Here is an 18925-nt window from a genome sequence, read left to right as displayed (position 1 = left end):
ACAAAATATTTGAACGTGTTGAAGCCGTGGCCTGCATCGCAACAAAGAACCAACAGCAACAAATTGGTCAAAAGACCAACAGCAGCAAATTGTACAATTTTAGCTGCTATACTGTTTTGTAGCAAAGAAATGGAGTTGGTTCAGTTATAAAATTACTTTTTTGAATATTTGTTCCTATGGAACTTAGCCTAAATCTTTGTAATGAGTTAGCTAAGTTAGTAGGAAAGATTGACTGATGTAATAGCTGGTATGCCAGCTTTCTTTTGTATACAAGTTGCTATATTTTTTTTGGTAAGTAAGAGCAGTTAAATTAGTAGGTAACTGTCAAATACTTTTGTAACCATCATATATTCAAAGTTTGAATGAAATTATGATGACTTCTCAGTTACAAATTTTCTTGCTGAGTTATTTTTTTTTGTTTTTCTTTCATTCGTTTTTGCTTTCTTTGCTACTGCCATTTATCCAACAAATGGTATCAAGAGCTTTCAGTCTTTGAGGGCCTTGGTTGTACACTGTCACTAAGCAAATTGTGTTTGAAACAAAAGAAGAAGAGGTTGTTTTGCTTGCTGAAAAATGAGTTTTACACCACCTCCTCCACCTGTCTTTGCTGGAGAAAATTACAACATCTGGGCAGTGAAAATGAGAACATACCTGCAAGCACACGACCTGTGGAATGTTGTTCTCAATGACACTGAGCCACCACCATTAAGAGCCAACCCGACCATAGCCCAGATTAGGCAGCACAATGAAGACTGTGCCAAGAAGTATAAGGCTATGTCGTGCCTTCAAAGTGGAGTTTCTGATGTTATTTTCACAAGAATAATGGCTTGTGACACTCCAAAGCAGGCCTGGGACAAACTCAAAGAGGAGTTTCAGGGGTCTGACAAGACCAGACAACAGCAACTGATCAACATGAGAAGAGATTTTGAAAATCTCAAAATGAAGGACTCAGAAACCATCAAGCAGTATGCTGACAGAATCATGACTACTGTCAACAATATAAGGCTGCTTGGGGAGGAATTCAGTGACCAAAGAGTGGTTGAGAAGGTCATAACAACCATGCCAGAGAAGTATGAAGCAAAAATTTCTTCTCTGGAAGATTCAAGGGACTTGTCAACAATCCCTTTGACAGAGCTTATAAATGCTCTTTATGCTCAAGAGCAGAGAAGGGCAAATAGGCAGGAGGACCACTATGAAGGAGCTTTTCAGGCTAGAAGCAGAGAAAGCTCAAGTACAAACTTAAATGCCAAAGGCAAGAAGCCTTGGACTGAGAAGAAGAAGAAAGAACCTGTCAAAAGGAAGTTCCCACCTTGTGTCCATTGCAAGAAGACTACTCATCTTGAGAAATACTGCTGGTACAGACCAGACATTCAATGTAGAGCCTGCAAGCAATTTGGCCACATCGAAAAGGTCTGTAAGAGCAAGCCAAAACCACAACCACAATTTCAAAACCAAGCTCAAGCTGCAGAAGAGGTTGAATCACCTGAAGAGCATGTCTTTTCAGCATCATGCTTTGCAAGCTCGAGCAAAGTTAGTAAAATATGGTTGATTGACAGTGGATGTACCCACCATATGGCTTCTGAGAAGAGTATATTTAAGGAGCTTGACACCACCTTCAAGTACAAAGTTAAAATTGGCAATGGTGAGCTGCTGGAGGCAAAAGGGAAAGGCAAGGCCTTGATAAGCACCAAGTCAGGTATTAAAACCATTTCAGAGGTTCTCTATGTACCTGACATTGACCAAAATTTGCTAAGTGTTGGCCAGCTATTGGAGAAGGGTTACTCTCTGATTTTTGAAGGCAAAAACTGTTTGATCAAAAATGCTGCTGGTGAAGTGTTGACTACAGTGGCTATGCAAGACAGAACCTTCATTGTGGATGTGAATCAACTGCAAGCCAAGGCATATGCATCTCAGTCTGATAAGACAGACTTGTGGCACAGGAGGATGGGGCATGTGAACTACAATTCACTGAACATGCTGCACAAAATGGATTTGGTCAGTGATATGTCCAAAATTGAGCCAAAGGATGCTGTATGTGAGGTCTGTCAGCTAGGCAAACAAACCAGATTACCCTTTCCAGTCAACAAGGCATGGAGAGCACAAGGGAAGCTTCAGCTTATTCATACAGACATCTGTGGACCAATGAAGACTACCTCCTTAAATGGCAGCAGGTACTTTGTACTCTTCATTGATGATTATTCAAGGTTCTGTTGGGTAAATTTTTTGAAGCATAAGTCAGATGTTTATGACTCCTTCTGCAAATTTAAAGCCTTGGTTGAAAACCAAGCAAATTGCAAACTAAAATGTTTGAGGTCTGACAATGGTTCTGAGTATGTATCTCAGAAGTTTCAAAAGTTGTGTGATGATGCTGGAATTCAACACCAATTGACTACTGTGTACACACCACAGCAAAATGGTGTTTGTGAAAGGAAAAACAGAACAGTCATTGATATGGCTAGGTGTTTGTTATTTGAGGCTAAAATGCCTAATGTTTTTTGGGCTGAAGCTGTGAATACAGCTATTTACCTATTGAATAGGTTGCCAACTAATGCAGTCAAAGGAAAAACTCCCTTTGAAGCCTGGTTTGCACAGAAACCATCTGTCTCTCATTTGAAAGTATTTGGCTGTCTATGTTATGTGTTGGTACCTGAGGAGAGAAGAACTAAGTTGGACAGGAGGTCCATGCCAGGGGTGTTTGTTGGCTACAGCAACGTGAAGAAAGGATACAGAGTCTTTGATCCACTGACCAAGAAGGTTGTAGTGAGCAGAGATGTAAAATTCAATGAAGCAAGTAGCTGGAAATGGGATGGAATTGAAGCAAATTTGTCTGGTGGAGAAGAGATTGATGTTGATCTGCAACAAGCTGAAAATGAAGAAGTAACTGAAAATGGCTATGATGATCAACCTGTTCGAGGCACCAGGACATTAACTGACATCTATGAGAGATGTGCAGTAACTATATTAGAGCCTTCATGTTTTGAAGAAGCTGAAAAAGAAAAATGCTGGCAGGATGCTATGGAAGCTGAATTTAAAATGATTCAGAAAAATGATACATGGGAGCTTGTAAACAGACCTGAAAACAGAAAAATTATAGGTGTAAAGTGGGTTTATAGAATTAAGAACAATGCAGATGGCTCCCTTAATAGACATAAGGCCAGACTGGTTGTTAAAGGTTATAGTCAGCAGCAAGGGGTTGATTTTTCTGAAACCTTTGCACCTGTTGCAAGGTTGGATACTATCAGATTGTTGCTAGCTTTGGCAGCTCAAAAGCATTTGAAAGTGCATCATCTGGATGTTAAGTCAGCCTTTCTAAATGGCTTTCTTAATGAAGAAATATTCATTGAGCAACCTGAGGGTTTTAAGGTCACTGGTGAAGAACAGAAGGTCTACAAGCTGAAAAAGGCTTTGTATGGTCTAAAACAGGCTCCAAGGCCTGGTATGAGAGGATTGATGGCTACTTAGCAAGGCTCGGGTTCATAAAGAGTATCAGTGAGCCTACACTCTATGTTAAGAAGGATCAGGAGGAGACCTTGTTAATTGTCTCCTTGTATGTTGATGATCTGTTGGTTATTGGCTGCAAAGATCAACTTATTGAAGACTTCAAGAAACAGATGCAACATGTCTTTGAGATGACTGACCTTGGTCTGATGACCTACTTTCTTGGCATGGAGATAAAACAAGGAAGTGATGGCATTTTCATAAGTCAGCAAACATTTGCTTCCAAGGTGCTCGAAAAATTTTGCATGTTGAAATGCAAACCAGTCACTACACCAGTTGCATTGGGAGAAAAATTATCAAGTGCCAGTGAACATGATCAAGTAGATGAGAAGGCATATAGAAGCTTAATTGGTTGTTTGCTTTATTTAACAGCAACTAGACCAGACATTGTCTATGCTGTTAGCCTACTTTCAAGGTTTATGCACTGCAGTAATGTGGCACATCTGAAGGCAGCAAAAAGAGTATTAAGGTATGTCAAAGGAACCATCGATACTGGTGTGAAGTTTTGGAGGGCAAAGGAGCTGAAACTCGTAGGCTATTCTGATAGCGATTGGGCAGGGTCAGTTGATGACATGAGGAGCACTTCAGGTTATTTTTTCACCTTAGGCTCGAGTGTTTTCAGCTGGAGTTCGAAGAAGCAACAAACTGTTGCACAATCTACAGCAGAGGCTGAATATATCTCAGCTGCAGCAGCTGTGAACCAAGCCATTTGGCTTAGGAAGATTTTGGATGATTTGAATGAAAGTCAAGTTCAGCCTACTGAGATTAGAGTGGACAATCAATCAGCTGTGGCCATAGCCAAGAATCCAGTCTTCCATGGTAAGACTAAACACTTCAAAATCAAATTTCATTTTGTTAGAGAAACTGAGCAATCTAGGGAGGTTAGCTTAATTCATTGCAGCTCAGAAATTCAGCTAGCTGACATTTTAACTAAACCATTGGGAGCCAACCGATTTAATGCTTTGAAGGAAAGGATTGGTGTTTGTTGCATACAGACCAAGGAGGAGTGTTGAAGCCGTGGCCTGCATCGCAACAAAGAACCAACAGCAACAAATTGGTCAAAAGACCAACAGCAGCAAATTGTACAATTTTAGCTGCTATACTGTTTTGTAGCAAAGAAATGGAGTTGGTTCAGTTATAAAATTACTTTTTTGAATATTTGTTCCTATGGAACTTAGCCTAAATCTTTGTAATGAGTTAGCTAAGTTAGTAGGAAAGATTGACTGATGTAATAGCTGGTATGCCAGCTTTCTTTTGTATACAAGTTGCTATATTTTTTTTGGTAAGTAAGAGCAGTTAAATTAGTAGGTAACTGTCAAATACTTTTGTAACCATCATATATTCAAAGTTTGAATGAAATTATGATGACTTCTCAGTTACAAATTTTCTTGCTGAGTTCTTTTCTTTTGTTTTTCTTTCATTCGTTTTTGCTTTCTTTGCTACTGCCATTTATCCAACAGAACGGATCATGATGTTATCTTACACTTGGACAATAACTAAAGATGGTTTAAAAAGATCTTAGTCACACGTACAAGGCGATACATGTTCATGCAAGATGAAGTATATAATTAATGATAAAAATCCAGTAAGCATTAATCAAACAGGTGAAAATGAGCAAATAAAGGTCTACCAAGTAAGGTCCTGAAGGAAGCCATGGTTGATAGCTGAAGATTCAATGTCAAGCTGTCTGTAAATCGCACAGTAGATTAGTTCAGCGTTAAGGGCTCTATGTGTTTAGGCAAAAATATTTAAGTGGATAAAGTGTAAGGAAACCTACTCTCATTCACTTCAGCTATTCCACAGAAGATGCCATCATAGATCAAAGAAACCCCTCCCCCCCCCCCTTAAAAGTCCTCCAATTTATTCCATCTTATTGTGGTGTTCGTTGGTTGTTTTTTTGACCGCTTTCGCTTAGTAGATTGCTTCCACTTGATTACTATATGTATTCGAAGAAAGCATGATGGTGTAAAATATAATCTTTCAAAAATATTTTTAAAGCACATATCATATTTTCGTCCATAAATTCCGTTTTGTTTCCCCATAATTTCATAATCCATGTATTCACCTGTCATTATCCTTACGTTACGTCATGAACAAGGAATTAAGACACTTTTCTCGAAGTCAATGAAACAAAATACTATATAAATTCGCAGTCTTTTTTTTTTATGGAAAAGGCAAAAGTCAAAACATATTACAACTCATTATTTTGTCTGCTACCAGCTTCCAAATCATACTGCAAAAGGACTTTGACTTCCTCTGGAGGACACGAGAACTCATAAAAACCCAATTGCCTGTTATTCATCATGCCAGCCATGACATTAGCTGCCAAATTTAAGTAAACTACTACCGCTTGAAATTAAATAAGTGGGAAAAATAATATATATTGTTACAAATATATAAATGTAGATGTCCATATTCTAATCCCTTCATTCATGAGAAAAAATCTCCTCATTCATTATCAAAGTAAATATATGAATTGCTTAATGTATATGTTAATGAAGTACTTAAGTAAGATTCATTTACATGTGTTGCATTGAATGACAATGACTTATAAATAGAACATTTGTATGAGTGAAAATGAGATACGAAAAAAAATTTATTTTAATTTGATCGATTGTTTACTTTAAGTGTTCTTTTATTTGATTATTTTATAACATGTTATCAACACAAACTTCTACAAGTTCATAGTGAAGTTCACGTTATTGCGACTTTATATAACTTACTTGTATAGCTCCAGTTGAACTATATACGAGATTACAATGTCAGATCTTGCCAAACTTGAATTTGTGGCTCTAGACATTTCAAGCAAAAATTATTTATCATGGGTACTAGATGTTGAAATTCACCTAGATGCTAAAGGTCTAGGAAATACTATATTAGCAGATGAAGAAGTATCTAATCAAGACAAGGCAAAAGTAATGATTTTCATCCCTCAGCATCTACATAAAGGATTAAAAGTGGAATATCTCACTATGAAAGGCCCTCTTAAGTTGTGGAATAATTTGAAAGAACGATTTGACCATCAGAAAATGATGATACTCCCTGAAGCTCATTATGATTAGATACACTTACGGTTGCGGAATTTTAAAACTGTAAGTGAATACAATTCGGAACTTTTCAAAATAGTTCTCAACTGAAATTATGTGGAGAAAACATAACTAATGAGGACTTAGAAAATATTTTCAACCTTTCATACAACTAACGTGCTCCTACAACAGTAATACTATGAAAAAGGTTTTAAAAGGTATTTTGAATTGATTTCATGCATTTTGGTGACTGAACAAAATAATTAGTTGTTGATGAAAAATCATCGCATTCGTCCCACTAGTTTTGCATCATTCCCTGAAATGAATGTAGTAGTACACAATAATTACGAAAATGGAAAATATAGAGGTCATGGTCGTGGTCGTAATCGTGGATGTAGTGGGGGACGTGGTCGAGGACATACTAGTAATCGTTATCATAGTTGTCATAACAGTGGCACTTTTAACCACCAGAAAAAGAATAACAATGAAGGACAATAAAGAGGTGGTCAAAATAAATTTATGCTTCCGATGTGGTATGAAAGGGCATTGGTCACATACCTGTCATACGTCTGAGCATTTAGTGAAAATTTGTCAAACATCCATTAGAAAGAAGGGAAAGAATATAGAGACAAATTTTATATCCCAAAATAATGAAATGGGGACAAAATATGAAGATATTCACTATGTTACTAAAACTGATCATGCCTACAAAGCTGATGAATTTCATGACCTTAATAATAAAACTCACCTGGAGTGGCAGATTTATTTGAGAATCATTAGAAAAATTGATGTTATTTTGATATTTTATATTGTTTTAAATATGTTGTATTTTCTTCCATAAAGAATAAGTTATATATATTCAATAAATATTTACAATATTTCTTTTATTATATTTTGTTTATTTTTATGAAGAATACAGATATTCAATAAAATTTCATTAGACCAAAGATTAATGGAGACATGTCTCTTGCAAATAGTGTTCCAACACACACGATACTTAAAAATAAAAAAAATATATTTTTCTCATTTGACAATAAGTGATGTCCATGTTAATACAATATCGGGTAGTTCAAAATTTATTGAAGGCTCTGAAAGAGCTATTATATTATTACCTAAATGGACAAAACTTGTCATTGATGATGTTTTATTTTCCACTAAGTCTCAAAGAAATTTATTAAGTTTTAAAGATATCCGTCTTAATGGATATCATATTGAGACTATGGATTAGAAAAATATTGAATATCTATATATTACAAATATTGAATGTGGAAAGAAATATGTTTTGGAAAGACTATATGCTTTTTCATCAAGTTTATATTATACACATTTTAGTTCAATTGAGACACATGTTACTACAAACTAGAAGTTTGTAGAACCACATACTTTTACTATTTGGCATGGCCGATTAGGCCATCCCTAATCTATTATGATGTGAAGAATAATCGAGAATTTAATTAGGCACCCATTAAAGAACTAGAAGATTCTTGAATTTAAGGATTTATCTTCTGTTGCTTGTTCTTAAGGAAAATTAATTATTAGACCATCGCCAGCTAAAGTTGGGATTGAATCTCTCGCATTTCTGAAATGTATTCAAGGTGATATATGTGGGTCCATTCATCCACCATTGGATCATTCAGATATTTCATGGTATTAATAGATGCATCTAGTAGGTGGTCACATGTGTGTTTATTATTGACTTGCAACCTAGCATTTGCAAGACTACTTGCTTAAATAATCTGATTAAAAGCACAATTTTCAAATTATGCAAGCAAAATTATCTGTGTTGATAATGCTGGTGAGTTTGCGTCTCAAGCTTTCAATGATTATTGTATGTCAATTGGGATAAATTTTGAATGTCCTGTAGCTCATGTTCACATGCAAAATGGTTTAGTTGAATCTTTTTATCAAATGCCTCCAACTAATAGCTAGGTCATTGCTTATGAGAACAAAACTCCCTGTTATAGCTTGAGGATATGTTATTTTGCATGCAACAGCACTTGTACTCATCAGACCAACAAGTTAAAAGAAATACTCCCCATTACAATTGAATTTTAGTCAAAAGCCAAATATTTCCCATCTTAGAATTTTTGGATGTGGGGTATATATTCCAATTGCTCCACCACAACGCACAAATATGAGACCTCAAAAGAGGTTGGGAATATATGTTGGTTATGAATATCCTATAATTAAGTATATTGAACCATTAACTGAAGATTTATTTATTAAATAATTTGTTGATTGTCACTTTAATGAAACAACATTCCCAACATTAGGGGAAGAGAAAATACAACTAGTAAAAGAAATTATATGGAATGGGTTATCATTATTTCAATTAAATCCTAGTACAAGTCAAAGTGAACAAAAAGTTCAATACATTTGCTAAACATCATCAATCAACTGCCAAATTCATTTACTGACATAAAGAGAATTACAAAATCTCGCATACCAGTTGAAAATGATCCAATACGAATTGATGTCCCAATAGGACAAACTGTTAGTGCAAAAAAAAAAGTAATCTACACTTGAAGCCTAAAAATCTGATTGGTTCCAAAGATAAAAATCCTCATAAAATGAAAGGAACAAATATTCCAAATGGTCATATTATGTAGGAAAGTGCCCAAGAAGAAGTCAAATATATAACTAATCAAAAAAAACCCAGACAATGTTCAGGTACCTGAAAATGGTGATAATGAAGAGATCTTGATAAGTTATATTACTTCAGGAAAAAGATGGAACCAGAAATTATAATTTTTGACAATAATTTTGCTTATAATGTTGCTATTAAAATAGCAAAAGAAAATGAGAATCCTGAGCATAAATCTATTGAGGAAAGTAGAAATAGAAAAGATTGGCCAAAATGGAAAGATGCAATTCAATTAGAATTGAATTCACTTTCTAAACGTGAGGTTTTTGGACCTATAGTCCAAACACCTAAATATGTAAAGTCTGTAGGATATAAATGGGTATTTGTGCAAAGTGAAATGAGAAAAATGAAGTTGTAAGATTTAAAGCATGACTTGTAGCACAAAGATTTTCGCAAAGGCCCAACATTGATTACAAATAGACATATTCTCTTGTGGTGGATGCAATCACATTTAGATACCTTATTAGTCTGGCAGTACGTGAAAAACTTGACATGCGTCTAATGGATGTTGTTACAGCCTATTTGTATGGTACACTTTATAGTGAAATTTATATGAAAATCCTTGAAGGATTTAAAAGCCTAGAAAGATTACAGTTTCTCGAGAAATTTGCTTGATCAAATTAAAGAAAATTTTTTATGGGTTAAAACAATCTGGACATATGTGGTATAACCATCTCAGTGAATATTTGTTAAAAGAAAGCTATAAAAGTGATCCAATTTATCCATGTGTTTTTATAAAAAAGTCTGGATCAAACTTTGTGATAATTGCTATTTATGTTAATGATCTAAATATTATTCGAACTCTTGAAGAGCTTCAAAATGCATTAAATTATTTAGAGAAAGAATTTGAGATGAAAGATCTTGGAAAAACAAAGTTTTGTCTTATCCTGCAGATCAAGCATTTAAAGGATGAAATTCATGTCCATCAGTCAACTTATACGAAAAAGATTTTAAAGAAATTTTATATGGATAAAGCACATCCATTGAGTACCCCAATGGTTGTACGATCATTAGATGTGAATAAAGATCAATTTCATCCTTGCAAAAATGATGAAGAGTTTCTTGGTCCTGAAATACCATATCTAAGTGTCATAGGGGCATTGATGTATCTTACAAACAACAGAAGACCTGATATAGCTTTTGTTGTAAACTTGTTAGTAAGATTTAGTTCTTCTCCAACACGTACATATTGGAATGGAATTAAACATGTATTTAGATATCTCAAGGGGACCATTCATATGGGGTTATTTTATTCAAATAATTCAAAATCCCTATTAGTCAGCTATGTTGATGTAAGATATTTATCGGATTCACATAAAGGTCGACCTCAAACGAAATATTTATTTAAATGTGGAGGTACTGCCATATCATGGTGTTCAACAAAGCAAATATTAACTGTCGTATCTTCAAACCATACAGAAATAATTGCAATGCATGAGACAAGTTGAGAGTGCGTTTGGCTAAAGTTATTGACCCAACATATCTAAAAGATATGTAATTCGCCTTTATAGGAAAAGTTGTCAACTATTTTCAATTAATATAATGCAGTATGTATAACTCAATTAAAGGATGGTTACATCAAAGGTGACAGAATGTGTGACACCCCCATACCCAACCCGGTCGCCAAGTCAAGGCATCAGGATGTCACATTCATTGCCGAAGCAACTAGTGAAAATTTCAGATCAATGTATCATATTATTTAATTAATATAGATCATTGAATCATTTCAGTAATAATTGAATTTACGATAGAACTAATTATGAGTTAAAGGAGCTCATTAAAATATCCACAATTGATCAAAGCCCAAATTGAATAGTTCATAAAAAATTTTGAACTGTCGTCACGACGTTGAGGTTTCCACGTCGTGACATGGCGAACTTGTCATCGTGACGTCATCTCCATTTTCCTACAAATTCCATGCTTTATGTTTATTTTTCTTTATATCATTACCTGAACCGTATTCAGATGTCATATCCGTCACTTCATTTTATATATCATCCACTTACATCTATTTCTAATCTCAAGTCCCCATAAAAACATGATATTCAATCAAAGAAAACAAAGTTTATAAAATTAACACAAATTTTAAAGTTTTACAAGTAAGAGCTCCATAAAAACATGACATTCAATCAAAGATAACAAAGTTTATAAAATAAACACAAATATTAAAGTTTTACAAGTAAGACAATTGGAGGACTTGCACTTTCAAAGTAGTTTACCCACTTTATGTTTATTTCATATTTATTTCTAAATTGTACCAATCAATTTAATTCTTCATAATATTTTAACAAGAATTCAATATCACATCAATTAACAATTATTCACTTATTTTTATCAACTCATTTAAACATATTCACATGTATTAACCATTTCATCACTTACAACCATTTCGAAACATTTCAAATTCATCTACTATATATGTATATATATTCATATATTTTTTCCTCCTCTTCTCCATTCCACGTCCTTTATGTATATATTTATTAGAATCTTTAGCTTTTAGTATATAACATGCTTATATGTAACATTGTCTATAATTTCACTGTTTACTTATTTGTTCATATCAAAGCTATCCACTTGAGTCATAGTCACTAAATTATTTATATCTTGAGCTAAATAATTTAAAATTAAGATCTGGTTAATGTTTTTGAAGCTAGATTCAAACATATTTTTACCATAAAAATTTCAAATTTTATAATTTAGCCAATCAGTACAGTAAATTATTCAAATTTGTCCTTATTTTGTTGCTTAACAACTTTGACCTTTCTTTACTAAATAATAACTTCTAGTACGGGGTTTGGATGATTTTTTTCATTTTTTTCTATTGAAAATTGATCGCGAGGATTTCGTGATAGGTTTTAAATAATTATAATTACTCATTCTTGAACTAACTATTATCGCGATGTAGGCAAGTGTACCTATCGAACAGTAGTATAGTTTTAGCAAGACTGGATTGTCGAACCCAAAGGAACTAAAAGTACTAGTAATGACTGTCTTTTTATTATTGATAATACTCTAAAATGACGTGTTTTTATATATTAATCATGTGTTTATTTTGAGCTTGAGCCTACTAATTTGAGCTATTTATGTCTTTTTATCTTTTAGGGACTAAATTGGAGGTGAAAAGTAAATTCAAGGGAAAAAGCGTCAATTTGGAGATTAAATGGGCCAATATGCAACGTGGGACAAATATGGTGCCAAAAGTGCAAACATGGAAGGCACAAGGACTTAAAAGCAAATAGAAGAGATTTTATTTTGGAAGACTCTATTTTCTTTTGTTCTATTAGGATAATTAATATTAAGATAATTATTAGGATTATTCAAATTTAGGATTTTATTTTAATTATCTTTGTTTATCTTTAATTAAATGTATTTATCTTTTTAGAATTAAAGTTCAATTAGACTATCTCCCTAGCACTATAAATAGGGGGTGAAGTGACTCTATTTGGAGGATCTTTTTCTGTAAACACTCTCCCCAAAAGTCTTTTGTTCTTTCATATTTCTTTTCAATAAAATTTCTTTTTCCATATTTTTATTTATTTTCTTTCCCACAATTATCATGAGCCACTAAAACCCTTCTAGCCAAAAGTTGTCAATATTTCCCCAAAAAAGGTTCTTGAGGCCTAGAATCCGTACTTAGCCTTCTCGCCAAGTATTCATCGTTTCTCCGCACTACGGGCTGGCGCTTCCGTCCATGGCCCTTAAGAAGTAAGCTTTTCAGCATATGCAAAGGCGGCCGCTTTGTATGTTTTGGAAGGATTGCATAGTCGGTTCGTTAACTTACTGCGTCAGAGGTTGGCGAGCCAAAGAGACAAAATGGCGTGGGATTTGCCATTGAGAAGCGTTGATCTAGCATAGATTACTGGCTAGAGTCAGGTTCCCTAAAAATCGTAAGTCTAATCTTTGGAGCTGGTGGTCGTAGGCGTCCTCTTCCACTATAACTTGCTTACTCGAGTCGAGAAAGATCATCCAAAAGCCAAGGATTGAGCCCAAGGCGGAATGAGACAACCGGAGGCTGGAACTTTCCCATAAGAATTTATTTTCTCTTAAAACTCTCTTTATTATTTTTATTATTTTCGTAATCATAATTTCAGTAAACTTTAAATTCTGTTTTTATTTTATTTTCGCTTCCAAAATCAATTCTTAAATTCTGTTTTTTATTTTTTTTCTAGGAACGCAGGTTTTCTTGGGCACGATTCTGCCCAGGATTTCGAGAGACAAGCATTCGTATAATCCGGTCCTTGAGGATTCGACCCTACTTCCCCTTTACTATTTCTTTTTCATTATTTTACAGGGAATAGGATATTTTTGGTGCTCTCAACGACCGCATCAAATTTTGGCGCCGTTGCCGGGGACCGGCAACATACTAATCTTGTTTTTCTTTATTTTCTATGACCAGATCTGCTCCAGGTACTCTTGCGTTCGACTCAGAAATCGAAAAGACTACGAAAGCTAATCGAAAGGAAACAAAACTAAGGAAAAAGCAGTCAGTGGTGGTTGGAACTCAAAGCAATCCATTGCCAGAAATTAGAATCGACAACGAAGTAGAGTCTAGGGTTAACGAAAACCCTACTCAAATGTTAGAAAGTAAAGAAGAAGAAGTCGATTCCCCTGAAGAAGTGCTGAACACTAGGGTTGACGAAAACCCTAATTTAACACCTCAACTTATGGCTCAGACAATTCGGCAACTGGCCGAAGCGCCGATAGAACAACCCCCACTATGCATCGCGTATCCTACTATGGATACTGATTTTGAATTAAAGTCAGGCTTGATTCAGCTACTGCCAACTTTCCGTGGATTACAAAATGAAAACCCCCATAAGCATTTAAAAGAATTCCATATGGTTTGTTTGAGTATGAAACCTCAGGGGGTAACTGAGGATCAAATTAAATTGCGCGCTTTCCCTTTTTCCCTAGCAGATTCAGCTAGGGAATGGTTATTTTATTTACCTCCTGGATCCATTACAACTTGGGCTAATCTATCTCATTTATTCCTTAACAGGTTTTTCCCTGCATCACGAGCAGCTGAGTTAAGAAGAGAAATCGTGGGCATAAGGCAAAAAGAGGCAGAGACTCTATACGACTATTGGGAGCGATTTAAGAAGTTGTGTGCAAGTTGCCTACAACACGGTATAACGGAACAGTCTTTGCTCCAGTACTTTTATAAAGGCTTGAAACCCATGGAGATGAATATGGTAGATGCCGCGAGTGGAGGAGCGTTAGTCAACATGACTCCACAACAAGCAAGAGACTTAATCTCCACAATGGCAGCGAATTACCAGCAATTTTGAGCCAATCCTGAACCCCCTAGAAGGGTTCACCAGCTAAGTAATTCTACCATTGAAGATAGACTTGATAGACTTACTAATATTGTGAATTCCCTTGTTACAGAAAAATCGAAACCAGCCCGAGTATGTGGAATATGTGCTACACCTGAACATACGACTGATGCGTGCCCTAGTCTGTGTGACGATTCTATAGCCCATTTAGATACTGTGGGAAATTTTCCTGGGCCACCACAAAGACGATACGACCCTTACGCCAATACCTACAACCCAGGATGGAGGGACCACCCTAATTTTAGTTATGGGGCTAATCCACGATATAACCAGCCATACCAAAATTGAGCCCCACAACAGTCGCAAGATTCAGGTAATTCTTTAGAAACTTTGATCAATAAATTAGCAACTAATGTCCTTGATTTTCAACAGCAAACTCTCAATTTCCAAAGAGAAATGAAGGGTTTTCAGCAGAAAACTGAAGCATCCATAAGGGAGTTGACCATATCAATTGAGAAATTAAACCCTCAAGTGAAACTGCCGTCACAAACAGAACCAAACCCGAGGCAGAATGCGAATGCAGTAACGTTACGAAGCGAAAAGATCCTGGAACCAATTCCTGGCAAGAATCTTGGTCAAGAAATCGCCCAAGAAACTCCAGGAAACGACGAACAGATCCGAGCGAAACCCTCACTGCCGAAAATCCAACCTCCATTCCCAGGACGATTAAATCAGTGTCGAAAAAGTAAGGAAGACAAGGAGATCCTCGAAACATTCAGGAATGTTGAGATCACTGTTAGATGCCATTAGACAGATTCCACGGTATGCCAAGTTCCTCAAAGAACTTTACACCAACAAACGAAAACTAACAGGTAATGAAAAGGTAAGTGTTAGTGAGAATGTTTCAGCAGTTCACAGCGAAAAATGCCGGTTAAATGCAAAGATAGGGGTATGTTCGCTATTCCATGCAAAATTGGCCATTTGGGAATTAAGAAGGCTATGTGTGATCTAGGGGCCTCCATAAATGTAATGCCTTATCCTATTTATGAATCACTTAATGCGGGTTTTTTGACAAAGACAGGTGTTACCATTCAGTTGGCAGACAGGTCTATTGTGCATCCCGAAGGTGTCCTCGAGGACGTATTAGTCAAAGTCAATGGGCTTATCTTCCCTGCAGATTTTTATGTGATAAAAATGGAGGAGAATAACACTCCTGGGTCTTCAGACATCTTGTTGGGGCGACCTTTCCTTAGTACTGCGAATACTAAGATTGATGTACGAAGCGGAACCCTCACGATGTAGTTTGACGGGGAGATTGTGAAGTTTAACGTTTATGGCACTATTAGTCACCCAAGTGAAGTCTTGGACGTAAACCGTGTCGACATAATTGACTCCTCAGTAGGAAAAACTTTTGAGTCATCTTATGGAGATAAACCAAAAATGATGTTTGATGATTTTGAATCTGTTAATAAATTATTGGCTCCTATGGATACTAAACTTCTACCTTCTGTTGTGCAGGCACCAGATCCGAAATTAAAACCACTTCTCGAGCGTTTCAAATTCACATTTTTGGAGAATGATGAGACCATTGCTTACTTAAAAGGAATCAACCCCTTGGAGGAAAATACGGAACCAAAGAAAGAGGCGCAAGGACGATTAAACCCAAATATGGTGGACGTGTTAAAAAATGAGAATTTCCAAGCTCATAAGAACAAAAGAATTCAGCTGGAACAGCCCCAATACTAGTTGAAGCGTCAAGCTAGCGACGTTAAACAAGCGCTTGTTGGGAGGCAACCCAATCTTTATTTTTATTTTTATTTATTATTTTCCTTTATTTTCTTTTATTATTTATTATTTATTATTTTATTTTATTTTAGTTAAATATTAATAAATTTCTCTTCTTCCATCTAAGTGAAATGGAGTGAAAATACGAAGAAAAAAAAAGACAGAAAGTGTGCACCAAAACAACCCTATCCATGGTACCAAACAGTTCTATTCCAGCCCAGAATGTCATATCTCTGCAGCCAAACAGTCCTATTCAGCCTTAAAATCCCCAAAACCTGCAGCCAAACACCCCTTTTCAGCAAATAAAACCCCCAAACCTTACATTTTTTCTCCAAATTTCTCCATAACCGCCGACTCCTTTCTCCTCCACCACCCACCGCTGATTTCTCAGCCACCATGGTGAGAACCCGAAGCTGAACCGCCGTTGCCATGTCACCCACCCCGTCTCCACCTCTTACCGTTTCGCCATCTTTTTCTCCACCGTGTGCGCCTACTGACGGTAACTACATGGGGAGTTTTTTTAAACTCTTTTTTTTTCTCCACCTATTTGTTTTCCTTTTACTTTCACATCGATGACTATGTGTTTTAAGTGGGGGAGCATTCTTCGTTGTTATTATCTACTATTTTTGCTGTCATATTGTTGTTGCTGCTGTTTTGTGCTCGTTTCTGCCCATTTATTTTAAGAATATCTTGCCGCTTTTCATGCCCAAGATTTTACCAGGAATTGCCTACTGTTTGACTTTCATGCATGATTCTTACCTTATAAGGAAGTTATGATTTTTCCCATAATTGATTCCATCTCCACTGTTTTATCTTTATTAGGCTAAAAATAATTGTGATTAATAGGGTTAATTCAATCTTGCTTTTCGTAAAATTGATCAAGTTTAATATAAAGTGAACACTTAAAATGATTGCATGCTTAATTAATGTTCATGGCTATTAGGTGATTATTAAAACTTATTTTTGACACTTAAATTTTTTTTTTCCTGAGTTCTCAAGAATTTTAAATATCGTTTAATTTTTAATAAATGTTTTCCATGGTTATGAGTACAGCTTAGATCGTGACTGACTGAGTAATCGGGGTAGGGTGCTTGGGTTGTCATTCTACTTCGCGTCAAAAGGTTGTGTGACGTGACAAGTAAAACTCCGCTAGCCGAGGTTATGAGTATGGCTCAAATCGTGACTGACTGAGTAACCGGGGTAGGGTGCTTGGGTTGTCATTCTACTTTGCGTCAAAAGGTTGTGTGACGTGTTGGGTAAAACTCCGCTAACCGGAAATAAATAATTTTAGGAGTATGTTGGGCTGAGTAACCGAGGTGGGGTGCTTGGGTTGTCATCTCTCTTCGCGTCAAAAGGTTTAGTATATTCCTAAGTAAATAAATAATAATAAAATTTAAAAAAAGAAAAAAAAAAGAAAAAAAAGAAGAAAAAAATAAGTACTAATAAAGTTGCACTTCAGGGACTAAAAGAGGAAATAATTAAGGTGTCTTGTAGGTTTGGTAATTTACCTAAATGGCATAACTCAAGTCGATCTTAATTTTTGTGTGAAATAATTGGAATACTTTTTCTGTTTTACTTAAAGAAAGCTTAGAGGTCTCTTTATTTTTCATATGCGTTTTTAACTAATTTTTATGAAACTTTGGAGTGGTATTTCTTTTATGGCAGAATCTAGCTTTCACAGTCGATAGGAACCATACTTGAAGACAAGCATGGGCTAAGTAGGGGGAATTTGATAATACTCTAAAATGACATGTTTTTATATATTAATCATGTGTTTATTTTGAGCTTGAGCCTACTAATTTGAGCTATTTATGTCTTTTTATCTTTTAGGGACTAAATTGGAGGTGAAAAGTAAATTCAAGGGAAAAAGCGTCAATTTGGAGATTAAATGGGCCAATATGCAATGTGGGACAAATATGGTGCCAAAAGTGCGAACATGGAAGGCACAAGGACTTAAAAGCAAATAGAAGAGATTTTATTTTGGAAGACTCTATTTTCTTTTATTCTATTAGGATAATTAATATTAAGATAATTATTAGGATTATTCAAATTTAGGATTTTATTTTAATTATCTTTGTTTATCTTTAATTAAATGTATTTATCTTTTTAGAATTTAAGTTCAATTAGACTATCTCCCTAGCACTATAAATAGGGGGTGAAGTGACTCTATTTGGAGGATCTTTTTCTGTAAACACTCTCCCCCAAAAGTCTTTTGTTCTTTCATATTTCTTTTCAATAAAATTTCTTTTTCCATATTTTTATTTATTTTCTTTCCCACAATTATCATGAGCCACTAAAACCCTTCTAGCCAAAAGTTGTCAATATTTCCCCAAAAAAAGGTTCTTGAGGCCTAGAATCTGTACTTAGCCTTCTCGCCAAGTATTCATCGTTTCTCCGCACTACGGGCTGACGCTTCCGTCCATGGCCCTTAAGAAGTAAGCTTTTCAGCATATGCAAAGGCGGCCGCTTTGTATGTTTTGGAAGGATTGCATAGTCGGTTCGTTAACTTACTGCGTCAGAGGTTGGCGAGCCAAAGAGACAAAATGGCGTGGGATTCGCCATTGAGAAGCGTTGATTTAGCATAGATTACTGGCTAGAGTCAGGTTCCCTAAAAATCGTAAGTCTAATCTTTGGAGCTGGTGGTCGTAGGCGTCCTCTTCCACTATAACTGGCTTACTCGAGTCGAGAAGGAT

At 35.6% G+C, this 18925-nt stretch overlaps 1 protein-coding gene across 1 annotated transcript; it reads left to right on the top strand.

Annotated features, from left to right (window-relative positions):
* The first annotated feature begins 573 nt into the window (after positions 1 to 573).
* LOC121207927 (uncharacterized) lies at positions 574 to 1243 on the top strand. Its single transcript, XM_041078479.1, has 2 exons — positions 574 to 1070; positions 1165 to 1243. Exons 1-2 carry the CDS (start codon positions 574 to 576, stop codon positions 1241 to 1243), a joined length of 576 nt encoding a protein of 191 aa, XP_040934413.1.
* Positions 1244 to 18925: the final 17682 nt, after the last annotated feature.

This window comes from Gossypium hirsutum, chromosome A10, assembly GCF_007990345.1.
Source record: "Gossypium hirsutum isolate 1008001.06 chromosome A10, Gossypium_hirsutum_v2.1, whole genome shotgun sequence".
Lineage (NCBI taxonomy): Eukaryota > Viridiplantae > Streptophyta > Magnoliopsida > Malvales > Malvaceae > Gossypium > Gossypium hirsutum.
This window is presented reverse-complemented; position numbering and strand designations above follow the sequence as displayed.